A 13986-nucleotide genomic window follows, 5' to 3' on the forward strand; every position below is an offset into this window, starting at 1 on the left:
GGTAAGATAAATTGGGTAGGCTGAAATACTGGCAGTCAATGAGAGGGAGGGGTAAGGGGTATAGTATGTTTGATTTTTTTTTCTTTTTATTTCTTTTTCTGGAGTGATGCAAATGTTCTAAAAAATAATCATCGTGATAAATAAGTAATTATATGATGGTACTGATTTTACGCCATGTATGGAATGTATGTGTGTGAAGATTTGTCAATTAAAATATTAAAAAAAAAACACAGAGTGGGTTTCAAGGACTCTCCCACTCATCTGATGTAAGCATACTAAAAACTGTACTCCAAATAAATATAAACCCTTAAATCAAGAAAAATTAGGGCAGCCATAGTGGCTCAGCAGGCAGTGTTCTCGCCTGCCATGCCAGAGACGCGGGTTCAATTTCCGGTAACTGCCCATGCGAAAAGTGTCCAACAGAAGTTAAGTATGGTAATAACATTTCTACTTCAATACCTGCTCTCTGAGAGCACGTTCTGAGTAGAGAAAGAGACACCTTAATCTCTAATCTTGCTTCTTTCTCTCATTACTAAAAAATTACACAAGTTACTCCATGCTTCCTCAATGTCAAATGAGGATTCTGACCTGATAGGATTATCATGAGTGCTGTGGAAAGAAATTTAAAAAATACATACTCGGGTTCATTTCCCAGTGTCTGCCCATGCAAAAAAATAAAAAATATATATACTCAGAATAACAACTAAAAAAATCAAATATCTAGAAATAAATTTAACCACATGTAAGACTCATACACTGAAAACTAGAAAATATTGCTAAGATAAATTAAAGAATACCTAAATAAATGGATGGCCATTCCATGTTCATGAATTGGAAGACTAAATATCATTAAGATGTCAATACTACCCAAAGGAATTTATAGATTTAATTCAATCTCGATTGAAATTTCAACAACCTTCTTTGCAGAAATCGAAAAGCCAATCATCAATTTATATGGAAGGGAAAGAGGCCTAAGCCATTCTGAAAAAGAGGAATAAAGTTGGAGGACTCAGACTTCCTAATCTTAAAATTTATTACAAAATTGCCATAGTCAAAGAACAGCATAGTATCGGCACAAGGCCAGACAGCAATGGCATAAGGACACATGTATAGAAGAAAGGAATCAAAATGAGAGCTCAGAAATCAACCCTCACATTTATGGCCAACTGATTTTTGACAAGGGCACCCAATTAGGAAAGAACAGTCTCTTCAACAAATGGTACTGGGAGAACTGACATCCATTTGCAAAATAAAGAAAGAGGACCAGTACCTCACACTACATAAAAAAAAAACTAAAAATGGATCAAAGACCTATATACACCTACATATAAGAGCCAGAACTATCAAACTCCTAGAAGAAAATGGAAGGAAGCGTCTTCAAGACCTTATGTTAGGCGATGTTTTCTTAGACTTTACATCCAAGGCAAAAACAACAAAAGAAAAATATAGATAAATGGAACCTCATCAAAGTTAAAAACTATTTGCCTCAAAGGACTTTACCATGAAAATAAAATGACAACTTACACAATGAGAGAGAATATTTGGAAATAACATATCTAATGAGGGTTTAATATCCAGATAATATAAAGAAATCTTTCAACTTAACAATGAAAAGACAAACAACCCAATCACAAAATGAGTATAGGAATCTTCTATTTTAAACATGATTGTCTATAAATCCACAAGCTCTTTAATAAATACACACTAAGATATTTGGGAGTAACATAATATAATGTCTGGGATTGCTCTAGATTATGTCACCAAAAGGAAAGATAAATCAACGGGGAGAGACTGTGGTGGTTTGGAACTGTAGGTACCCCCCAAAATGCATGGTCTTAAAGCTAATCCATTCTTTTGTGGGTGTAAACCTTTTTTACGTATGACCTTTTGATGAGGTTATTTCAGTTAACGTACGGCCCAGGGGGTTCTTATTTCTCTGACTGGAGTTCTTTATAAACGGGGTAAATAAATAGAGGGAGAAATCCACGGAAGCAAGAAGCTAAAAGCACTAAAAGTTGGGAGAAAAGGGAGAGGCCACCAGACGCCGCCGTGTGCCTTGTGGAGAGGACCCAGGACTGCTGTCGCTAGCCTTTGGGAAGAAAAGGGAGAGACCACCAGATACCGCCATGTGCCTTGTGGAGAGGACCCAGGACTGCTGTCGCTAGCCTTTGGGAAGAAAAGGGAGAGGCCACCAGACACCGCCATGTGCCTTGTGGAGAGGACCCAGGACTGCCGTCGCTAGCCTTTGGGAAGAAAAGGGAGAGACCACCAGACACCGCCATGTGCCTTGTGGAGAGGACCCAGGACTGCTGTCGCTAGCCTTTGGGAAGAAAAGGGAGAGGCCACCAGACACCGCCATGTGCCTTGTGGAGAGGACCCAGGATTGCTGTCGCTAGGCTTTGGGAAGAAAACCTCGCCTTGATGGTTCCTTGATTTGGACATTCTCTCGGCCTAAAACATAAGCTAATAAACTCCCATTGTTTATAATCAACCCATCTCACCGTATGAAAAAAGGTTGGCAAAAAGCTGAGCAGTGTTGAAGTCAGGTGGTAGGTATATGGGAGTTCATTCATAGTTTTAGATCTCCTTTGCTGTGATTTTGAAAACTCCCATGATAAAGTTTTTTTTAAGAAAGAAAGGAAAACTTGAAAACAAAGATACTTCCTTTGTAAAGGTTTTAGAATAACAAGAAAAAGGTATATAGGAAAACTACATTGTTTTGTAGAAATATCTTATAAAACTAGCAAAAGGTGGATCTATTTATTGAGTACCTATTAGTCTTCTGGAACAGGGTTGGGTACTTTCCACGCCTTTTTCTAACACACTTTGTCCTTGAAAAGTTGGCACTTTCCTCAGAGGATGAGATGATATAAGTCAGAAAGGCACGAAGCCTTCATTATGCTTTACAGCCTCACTCAGTACATTTTGGAGGAAGTTTTAGTGTCATTTGTTAGATGTGCAGAAACAGACATATAATGGACCTCTACAAAGCTAATACAAATTTTCGACAGTGAATTCTAGATTATATTAAGAAACTTAAACACTTACCTGATCAGTATCTGCCTTTTTATTGTTCAAAGCTTCAATTTTGGAATCCAGCTCTGCTTGTATTTGGTCTCTTCTTTTCATAACACCCTTCATATGAAACATGAAGATAAAATGAGTTGTACTTAGTCTGATTAAACTTTTCTAATACAAAAATATACATTTTAGAATATAAACAGCTTCTGCTTCTCAAGTCACCACCAGTCATTTTGAGGTATAAAACCTTAAATTTTTTTAATTTTTAAAAGTTAAATAGAAAGTATTGACGGATTTTTTACATAAATTTTTATTAGTCATCCCATTCCGCACTTAACTAGTTTAAGCATTATAGGTACAATTTTTAGTAGAACAGTCTAGTCATACACAATCCTTCAAAATGAGCAAAGAACAAAACAAATCATCAAACAAAAAAATCAGCAGGAACACTGGAAACGTAGTCCACAGTGTAAATAGCATGAGCTGAGAAGTTACCATGAGGTGCTCACCTGGAAAGATGTACAATCAGTGGCAGCTCTGTATCCAACTACAAAGAGTTGTTTCCCAAAGGGACATTAATCAAAGCAGGCAATGATGGTGGGAAATCAGAAAACTGAAGTGTGTAGTCATTTTTTTAACCATGTTAGCTCAAAATGTATAAATATTCAATAATTTAGCCATGCTTTTGATGAGAAATAATGCTCTTTTCTTTGATAAGAGTTCCATCTTGTTTTCTTGAATAAACATGATTTCATGCTTCAGTGTCTTTAAACTTAATACACACTTGTGAAGGAACTTGAATGCAGAATCTACATCTTTTATAATTTTGCCAATCTTTTACAATGTCTTTCCCTTGGTGATGCACTGCCCTTTCAAGATATTCTATTTTGACTCCATAGACATAAGGACTCCTTTTATTGGTACTCATATTTAATTGATTTTCACACTATTAATTAAAGCAATAAAATTCTAATAATGAACATAAATTGCAAACAGGTTAAGCAAGCCATTCAACCAGTGAAAGCGGAAATACAAGACATACAAGAGACAACACAAGATTGTTGTGTTAAACACCTTTCAGGTGTTTAACAGAAGGGAGAAGCCCAGACACTAGGCACATGAAGATCAGGTAAGAGAGTGTCATAGTATTTGAGTGAGAACTGAGAGACATTAGGGATAAAAAGGATGCTGAGGACCACCCAGTCTAGTTTAATGTCTGGTGGAATCACTCTCATTTTTGTTTGTTTGTTTTGTAATCACTTTTTTTTTAATTAGAGAAATTTTGGGTTTACATGGAAATACCTCTTTTTTTTTTTTTTTTTGCATGGGTAGGTACCGGGAATCAAACCCGGGTCTCCTGCATGGCAGGTGAAAACCGACCAACATGGAAATACTTTTAAAACACTCAAAATAGATGAACATTTATCCTATTTTCAAAGAAATGAATGAAAAAATTCAACTCAATATTACAAATTCCTTTGCATACTGATTTCAGTATTCAATAGCCATTAACATTAGGAAACCCCTTCCTTTCTCTAACCCAAATGACTCATACTGTAACTTAGTCTCATTTATCTAAAGTCTGTTTTAGAACTCTATTTCATATAGGAGAAATATTTTAAGACGTTCCTTTAGAAAATAACTAGGGAGATTACACCAATGCAATCATTTTGTCAAGACATATATCTTTCATTCCTTTAGCTCAGACTGAAGAAAACATTGTAATATAAAACCGAACCAGGCCATCAAAATATAAATGCTACTGATTGTACCCTAGACATCTACATACAATAAAATGAGAACCTACAAAATAATTCTATCTGGTTGCTATTACAATTTTTTCATACTTTTAAAGATGCAGGATTTTAAGCTTTTTTTTTTTCAATGTTTTTATTGAGGTATCTTCATGCACCACACAGTCTGTCCAAAGCATACAATCAATGGCTCACCACATCACCACACAGCTCACCCTTTGGGGATGCAGAATTTTAAACGTTGTGATCAAAATCTCATGTTAGCAAAATAAAGGACAAAACACTATCTAATTAAGGGGGGAACCTATATTATTTTTAATCATACAAATCCGTTTTTCGAAGAACCCTCACAAGGAGATCAACAACAAAGTAAAATCACAGGATGTAGTGACGAAAATTGATACAGATAAGGAGGAGATTCTACAGCAGTGAAACATTACAGGCCTTTGGAAAGCAAGAAAGGTTTGTTTATGAGAGCCCTAATAAAGTCAAATCACAGCAGGAACCTGAAATATTTCACAAAATATTTAATGACTCTGTCAAAGGACGTCCTAAACATGTGTGAGATAGATCTAATATCCCAGCACCAAGCCAGAGGCAAAGTTAAAAAGAAAAACAAAAAAAAACCTCCCTAGAGATCAAGAGTATATGAAAACAGAAACCACACTTGCCTCTAATTATATATGGGAGGAATGGGCTATATCTGAATGTAAGCTCACTCCTTCCCTGACCTCCATTCTAAAACACCAGTGACCCAAGAGTGTTGACAGTGCAATGACTGTAAGCAGAGGAGAATATCTGATGATAAACATTATCTTTGCAGAAAACATTGCTGAATACTAAAGATCTGGAAACTTTAGCTTGATCTGAAGGAGTTGAAATGAAGAAGAAAACTAAAAGACTTTTCAAATAGTGAAGGGAAAATATTTAACTTGAAGGATTTTTGTTTTAGAATTTAACCTCAACAGGACCCAGAGGATAAAATAAAACATCAAGCTCTAAATAATGGAACTCAATAAATTGATGTATTTATTGGAAAAGAGAAAGCAACTCCTTTTTGAAAAAAACAATCCCCAGGCACTAGCATATTTTAAAAAGTAAAATTAAAAAGTTGAAAAAAAACTAACAATTTTCTCAAGAAAATCCTGACTGAGGATCCTTCAAATCTATCCATCAACTTATAAATTATTTTTTGTTGCTGTGGAGTATTCCAGACTTTTATTAATGCATTCTCCCATTCATCGACTCATTCAGTGGACAAATATTTAGCATCCAACTACATGCGAAGCATCTTGCTAGGCTAGGAAGATAGTGGTGAACAAGACAGAAGTAAACACTGCTTTTACAGAGTTTCTTATAAAACTGCTTTTGTAGTATAGAAGTATAAGTAGGTGTTCTTACCATTAACATTTCGCTATAAAGCACATACTCATGTACAACAGGCAGCAGGGCTTCTGAGAGTCCAGACATCTGCTTTTCAGTGGCCTTACAGCATTTATCAATGCAGCCGGCAACACCTTTTAAGGTATCCACCAGATCCTCTTCCGATGCTGACCACAGAATATGAATTGGCCCATATTCTTTCATTTCATCAAAATATTCTAAAAGAAAAAAATAATGGCTTCTTAATTTACAGTTTTCAAAACCTCTACATGACAGAGAGCAAGAAAGGGCTTTCTCTTGCATATGAACTTAAGAAAAGGCTATCACCTGTCATGAAATTGGTCCTAATGGTTTGTGTTTGAATGACTGCCATCCAGGTGTAATCAATGATAACACTGCTTTTCAAAACTGTCCTGGTTTGGAAAACAATTATATGATCACCAAATCTACCATGGACTCTTGAATGAGTACTACATGGTTTATGAATTACAAGTCTGACTCCTGCTATATCTCCAGGCTCAAAATTAGTACGATAAGAATTATGCAATCCCTATAGATGAGAATTTAATTAGTATTATTACAGACTCTCTGATCAACTTAAACATATCGATTTTCTTAACTGCACTAAAATTGTGAACTGCATCATATTTGGCTTTTTTATGTCATCAAAGTATTTAAGTGCTACCCAGGAACCAGCAAACTACAGCCTGTGGGCCAAAGGTGGTCACTACCTGCTTTTGTAAATAATTTTATCAGAATACAGACATGCCATTCCTTTACTATAATCTAAGGATAGAAGTCCTAAATTACAGCTGGGTAAGTGAGAAAAAGAGTCTTGGACCTCTGGCATTTCCTGGCCTGACAAGCTGACACCCATTGATAGGCTGTAACCCACAAGGTTATGTATCTTATCTGCCACAAAGAATGCACGAGCCTTTCAAATAATGAAACCAGAGAAACACTCCTCTGTGAATCACAGGAGTCATATCACAAGCCACACCATTTCTTTTCATTCAAGTCCAACTTGAGAATTATCTTTAGATTGAATTTTTGTCCTGATCTGTAGAACCACATGTATAACCACCTACCACATAACTATACCTGAAGGTCTTGTAGGCAAAACTGGCCTTCTTTCTCCCTCTTTTCTTACATATTTTACCTAAATGCAATTATTATCCATGCAACTACGCAAAAACTCTAGAGGTCATTCTAGACTCATTCCTGTGCAGAGCCAGCCAATCACCAACTTCAGTATTTTGAGGTATTAATCTATCTGTCTGTCTATCTTTATTTCTACTGCCATCAGCATCTCTTACCAGCACTACTACAAGGGACTCAGCTATTCTCCTTCTTTTCATTCTTGTCAAAGTATATAAACACTGATGCTTCTGAGCAGATTTAGAAAGTCCTTTATAGTCAGCCACCTACCTACATCTCCAGATTCAATTACTGAGATTCTCTCCCATATATATTTTGATTCAAGCTAAAATACTTGCTCATTCACGAATATCCCATGATTTTTCACAGCTCAAACATTTGTACATGTCCCTTTGCTTGCCCTATACCATTTCTATCACCCAACAAATTAATTTTTATTCTTTAAATCCCAGCTCAAATAAATCTCCTCTGATTATGTTCCAAAGGAATCTTAGATGTGTTGTCCATAAGCCTCTCATAATTTCATATTTCTATTAAAGCATTATCCAACCCTATTATAATTACTTGCGTAACTGACATACTCCTTAGATCAAAGACTCCTTAAAACAGAGGCTGATCTTATTACTTTTGTATCCCAAAGCCCGAAACAGTGCTAAAATTTTCATATCAATGAAAGAATGAATGAGTGAACAATTAATAAAAGACTAGTCAATGCTTGATAAGGCTTGAATTCAAAATTTTGGTGTTCATTTTTAGATCTGAATATTCTTATATTTATACTTTGACATTACCAAGTTCTTATGGTAGGTTTTTATGGCTAGAGAATTAATAGACAGTGGGTATATTTTATTCACTATTCATTGAAGTATAATGAAATTATCTTTAATCATCTTAAACTCATTAGGGTTGATGAAATCTTTCATATTGCTCTAAATTAACAACTTAAACTTCAATAGTTTATATGATCAAATAAACTGAAAAAGTTAAGAAAAAATAAAATTTAAAAACAATGGAAATATTAGATATCACCTAAGGGAGATATTATATTTAATGACCCTCCTGAATCTAGGCTTATCATTTATTTTAAGTAATGGCCATATTAAACTAGTATTTCTAGAAAAGAAAATATTCTGCTTTATTTCATCTCTCAGCTTGTGTCTATGTCAGTGTGTATTATCACACCTGGGCAATATTTATTTTTCCATGGAGAGCTTTCCTAATTTTCTAGACTGTGCTTACACAGCACCCAGATCATATCTCTATGTAAAGACTGGATGAATTGTGCTGTAATTATCTGCTAAGATACCTGTTTACCTGACTAGACTGTGAATTCAAGAACTGGTACCATCTTTTTCCTCCTTTAACTTAAGGCACAGAGAATTAACACTTTATGTGGTCAACAAATTTTACTGAATGAACTGGGAATCACAATATAAAATAAAATCAAAGAATATAAATGAATTGGCCTATATAACTAAGAGAGATTATTTCCCAAAGCTAACAAAGAAAACATCTCAGCATTCTGAATGGAATCTTGGCAAGTGAGTTTCACATATTAAAAACTAACAAGAACCTCAAGCTTGGATCAGTGACATCCACTCCCCGAAAATGAGAGCTTAAATTTATAAAGTCTGTAACAAAATTCAGTTTTCTTTCTAAGTAGTTCATAAAAATTAGAGTCTATCAAAGATTTTAAAACTATTCCCTTGCACCAGTAAATACAAAGCATACTGATAATCTATAAATTTCTCAAGTGTCAAGAATCTCTTGATCCTTATAAGCATCTTTGAATTACTATCCCACCTAACTATGCATCAAGAATCTACTGAAATTGATTGGAATCACAGAACCAATATATAAACTATATTCCATTCATCAAGAGGTAAAGGAACTTTAGGAAAAGGGCTGACTAGAGTCAGCTATAACATTTATTTTTACATCTCTTTTAATAACCAATTGGTTCTTGATAAAGCAAGTTTTTCTACCAAATTTTATGCGCATTCATTTATTTTTCAATCATTGAATCCATTCTAACTGAGCACTTTCTATGGGTTAGATGTTATCTATATACTAGAAATAAACCTTTTCCCTGCTTGTCCTCATGGACCCTGCAATTGAGTGGGGAACAGAAAATAAACAAATAAGCATCAAGGTAGGGATTTCTGCTTGTCTTTAAGTAATTTCTCATCTATAATGCCAATCAAAATATATTTGGAAATATTTGGTCTATTAGCTATCTATTTTTAACGTAAATGCAAGGTATATGCAAAATAAGGCATTTAAGGTAAATGCAAAATACATCTCCTTCCAATTAGAAAAAAATCATTATAGAATAATGTTTAACTTATAAACTGGAAAAAATAATTGGGAACAGGAAATCATTATAGAAAATAGGACAAGAAAACACAAATCCACTTGCTATACACAGAGAAGTCCAGCACAGGGTACTTGTCCCAAAATCCCTCAAAATGTACTAATCCCTCAAAAATATGGAAACCCTATTTCTTAAAATATTATTTCTTTGGTTTTTAGATATGGTCCATGTTGGACATATGATACCAACTTCACTGTTACCCACTCTATCCGAAACCTCAATAAGCTCAGCGCTTGTTTTAGCATTATAATCTATTAATGGAAACTAGAACATCTAGCGATTGATTAAAGCAATTGAAGTCTGGTCATAACTATCTTCATAGTGGTTTAGGAATTAGAAATTTTCACTGCATGGTGTGGCATATGCCACATTTTGAAGGTGAAATCCTAACTTAATGCTGCCACACTACACTAGGAAATGTGATGATCCATCAGAAACTGAATAACTTTGAAATCAACATTTCAGAGAGTCTACATACCCTTTTCTTCCTTGTAAATTCTCTGTGATATTTTATCTATCAAATTTATTTTCTGGCTAAATGTTTCAATAAAATTATTCATATCCATGAACTCCTCAGGGCGGTTTTTAACTCCTCTCATTGAGGACGCAACAGCTCTGACTGTTTGCCCCATCCGACTTAGCAATCCAGGCCCTTGCTTCTTGTGAGAAGAGAGTTCCTAGAAACAAAAAATGAAGTATTTGTGGTGAAAGGAGCAACAGTATTGCAACATTCAATAATTAAAAGAACCTAATTAGAACAATAAAATAAAAATAATAAAAGTGTTTCATAGATGTCTTTTTCTAATAACATGGTATAGAGCTGTTTTAATGTTAGTTTGAAAGAGATGAGTTTTATTAGGATACAGTTTCTCTTCAAAGTTTCAGTATCCTTGATAATATTCCGTCTCAAAGTACTAGGGTAAACCATGTCCATATTCCTGGTGCCTGCCCAATTAAAAAACGAAAACAAAAACAAAAGTACACAGTCTTTCCTCAGAGCATAAATCTTTAAAAGAACGGGGTTTAATAGAGCAAATAGTGCTCAAGGAGATACTAGAGAAGATAAAGGGATGATATAACATGCACTTATATTTATATCAGAATTTAATAGAAAAACAATTGACAGTTTTCTCAGAGCCAAGTTACTCCCTGAAAAAGAAAAAAAAAAGGAAAATTTCACTAATTCTTTAGTTATAATAATAACTAACATATATTGAGAGCCTAATACGAACAGGCATTATTATATATATATTATGTATCACAAAAATTCTATGAGACAGGCACTATTATCATTATCCTCAGTTTAAAGTAAAAAGAAGCATAGAAAAGTTAAGTAACTTGTTCAAGGTCCAAGAGGAATTAAGTGGTGGAACAAGGATTCAAACCCTGGCAGTCTGATTCCAGAGGCTTCGCTGTTAAGCATTAACCTGTTGCCTCCTTAAAGCGACTAAGATAGTCTGTAAATGGATCCCACATCACTACAGCTCTTCAACAACTGAAGTTGGGTCAACTGTGACACCACTTCCACTGGTTGGTTGTCTGCAGAGAAAGATTTATAATATGTAACTAGCCTGTACAGTGAACTTATGTGGTATAGCTAAAAACATGCAAATTAAATGAAATGCTATAAAAGGATACACTGCACAAAAGTAACAATGACAGCATTTGGAAAGAGAAAAGAGAACAAGGAGTTTGGATGACAGCTGTAGCACTTATTGACCATAGGCTTGGGTTCAAAGAGAAATTGAAAAATAACACATATGAAAAAAACTATTAATAACAATGTTAACTACTAATATGTTCTATATACAGAGAACATATTATGCTATTCCTAACCCAAATATTAAATAACATATAGTTCATCTTTCTCCAGATATTATTGCCTGAAGACAATACTGAAAAATACTATATATATATATACACTAAACAAGTTTATTTCCAAGTCAGTATGATTTTGCAGGAAAATAATAACAGATGCCATCCTTAATTAGACAACGAAGCCATCCAGGAGTGCTGTGGACCCAACTGATAGAATAAACATCATCAGACACAGCCCAGATCACAACTGGCAAGATGTTACTGCAAATGACGAGTATATAGAGGGTTTCTAACAGCTTCTAAGGTTCTGGAGTCAGGCCACAAATCTGTTTCACATAAGCTACAAAGGGCTTGCAGACAGCAGCATTATCTGTCAAGATTGAGATGAACCACTCTTTCGCTTCTACCACTCTGGCAAAAACTGAGAGATATAAAGCTCAATAGTGGTCAGTAATTGTTTAATACTAACTCTCTGTCTTACCCATTATATCTCTTACTGAGCTGTATCATCCTAGAAGAAAAGAAAAAAAAAAAAAAGGAGGAACACATAGAATCAAGTTTTCTATATTAGGAGTTAGACCCTCCACATTAGGTAGCTGAAGGAAAAGTAAAGAGATTTATTATCATCCATCTATCTATGTATCTATCTATCTATCTATCTATCCATCTATTTATCCATTCATTTAATAAAGATTGTTATAACTTAAAAAACCCTGACACATTCTTACTTAATAGTAGTAATAAAGTAAATTTATTTGAGTACGTTAAGCATTGGCTATATACACAGCGAGTACACTGATATTAAAAAAAATTTTTTTTCAACCAAGAGAACCATGATTATTTGCATGCAGAGAAGATACAAGAGTTCTGTAATGTTTACATATAGACTTGATATAGGGTTATATCTGAAGGATCTCTTCTCCATTGTTAAAAAAAGAAAAAAAATCTACCTTAGTTGGAGCACACTGCTGCCTGCAGAAGAAGAGTTCAATTAACTATACACATAGACATTAAAGAATTATATGAGGATAAATCAAAATTCATTACCCAAGCTTGTGCAGTAAGAAAAACTTTGAAGTCTTCATTAAATGTTAAAGTTGGATGATCAGCAATTCGGTTCAAAAACTTATGTAATGCTTTCCTGCGTGTCTCAATGAAGTCATCATTAAAGCGTTCAACCATTCCTTTCACTATAAACTTTTCTGGCAATGGCTGAAGCAAAAAAAAAAAAAAAACAGGTTTGAAAGCAATTCCACACTTTGTTTCCTTTTTGGAAGACCATTTGAACATGTGTTCATTTCTTAAGAAAATGACTTTTTTTTAAATTTGAAGTGCTAGAACCAAAAATCTTAGAAATAATAACATTACAATAGACTTTTTAAAGTCTGCATTTAGATTGAAATGGTTAAAAACAAATGTTTCTAATATAAAAGAATTACACTGAATTCAGAGGTCTGAAATTAGTTCTTAGCCATTCTAAATATTTACAAGACAAAACGGAAGCTATTCTATGGAAAACTTAAAAGCTTACTGGAATAATCAGAGTGGGATGTGCTTCTTCAAGTCTTCCCTTCAACCAAAGGAAATCTTGGTAACGTCTTCTAACTTCAAATTCACTGGAGTCAAATTCCCCACGAGATGTCTGGTGAAGGTAGGGGAAAATAACAGCACATGCAACATAAGACAGAAGACAGTTGCCAAATATTATTTTTAAACATTCTGAAATAAATAGGTCTCTAAGAAAAATTAATAAACCCTCATTATTCAGTGTTTGTCAGCCTGTATATATATTTTTTGCAGTCATCTACTCATGTAGCAGATGAAACAAAGCAAACTTTTCAGTATTTCCAGAAAGGACGCAAAAAACATACTCAAATTTAAAATCCAAACTGCAAAGTCTGTCTTACAACAACCATCTGCCTTCCACAAGAATTTAACTTCTATTATCTTTGGCATGACTTTCTCACTAAGAAGGAAGTGTGCTCTGAATTTAGATTTTAAATATATTTCTTTTCTCAAGCTGATTAGAATTCAGAATTTGAGGAAAGTTCTATTTTTACAATTTGGAAAATAATCTGAATGTGAGTGTGAAAAATATTTTCCTGGAATTTGTTCAAATGAATTGCTTTGCTAAAATTTTATTTTAGTATATGAATATTCTAACATTTTACACAGTGATTTTACCATGGTTTTTACAATGTTATTAATGGATATTTTATGTGAAAAGAAAATCTTCCTATCATTTCTCAAGGAATTTTATTTAGAGTTGGATGCCTAAACTCCTAAAAAATTAAGCAAAGACATTAAAATATATGTTCTCAACAAACTGAAAATCTATGCCAACACGTATGGCAAAAAGAAAACACAGGGACAATTTCAACCTCACTTCTATTGCCTGAATCCCAAGCCAAATACAAAAGCATAGATTACCAAATGTACACGAACCTCTCACAAGAAAACACAGTAAACTCCTACCAA

General features: G+C 34.2%; 1 protein-coding gene across 3 annotated transcripts in view; it reads right to left on the reverse strand.

The window, feature by feature from the left end:
- The window catches only part of SNX7 (sorting nexin 7), a 103192-nt gene that overhangs the window by 59974 nt on the left and 29232 nt on the right, over positions 1–13986 (reverse strand). For all 3 annotated transcript variants that reach the window (XM_077120171.1, XM_077120169.1, XM_077120170.1), the window contains exons 3-7: positions 13040–13150; positions 12556–12720; positions 10169–10367; positions 6177–6376; positions 3049–3135 (exon numbers count right to left, since the gene is read on the reverse strand). In XM_077120171.1, coding sequence (XP_076976286.1) covers positions 3049–3135; positions 6177–6376; positions 10169–10367; positions 12556–12720; positions 13040–13150 — 762 coding nt within the window. The remainder of the gene's footprint in view (positions 1–3048; positions 3136–6176; positions 6377–10168; positions 10368–12555; positions 12721–13039; positions 13151–13986) is intronic.

This window comes from Tamandua tetradactyla, chromosome 11, assembly GCF_023851605.1.
Source record: "Tamandua tetradactyla isolate mTamTet1 chromosome 11, mTamTet1.pri, whole genome shotgun sequence".
Classification (NCBI taxonomy): Eukaryota; Metazoa; Chordata; class Mammalia; order Pilosa; family Myrmecophagidae; genus Tamandua; species Tamandua tetradactyla.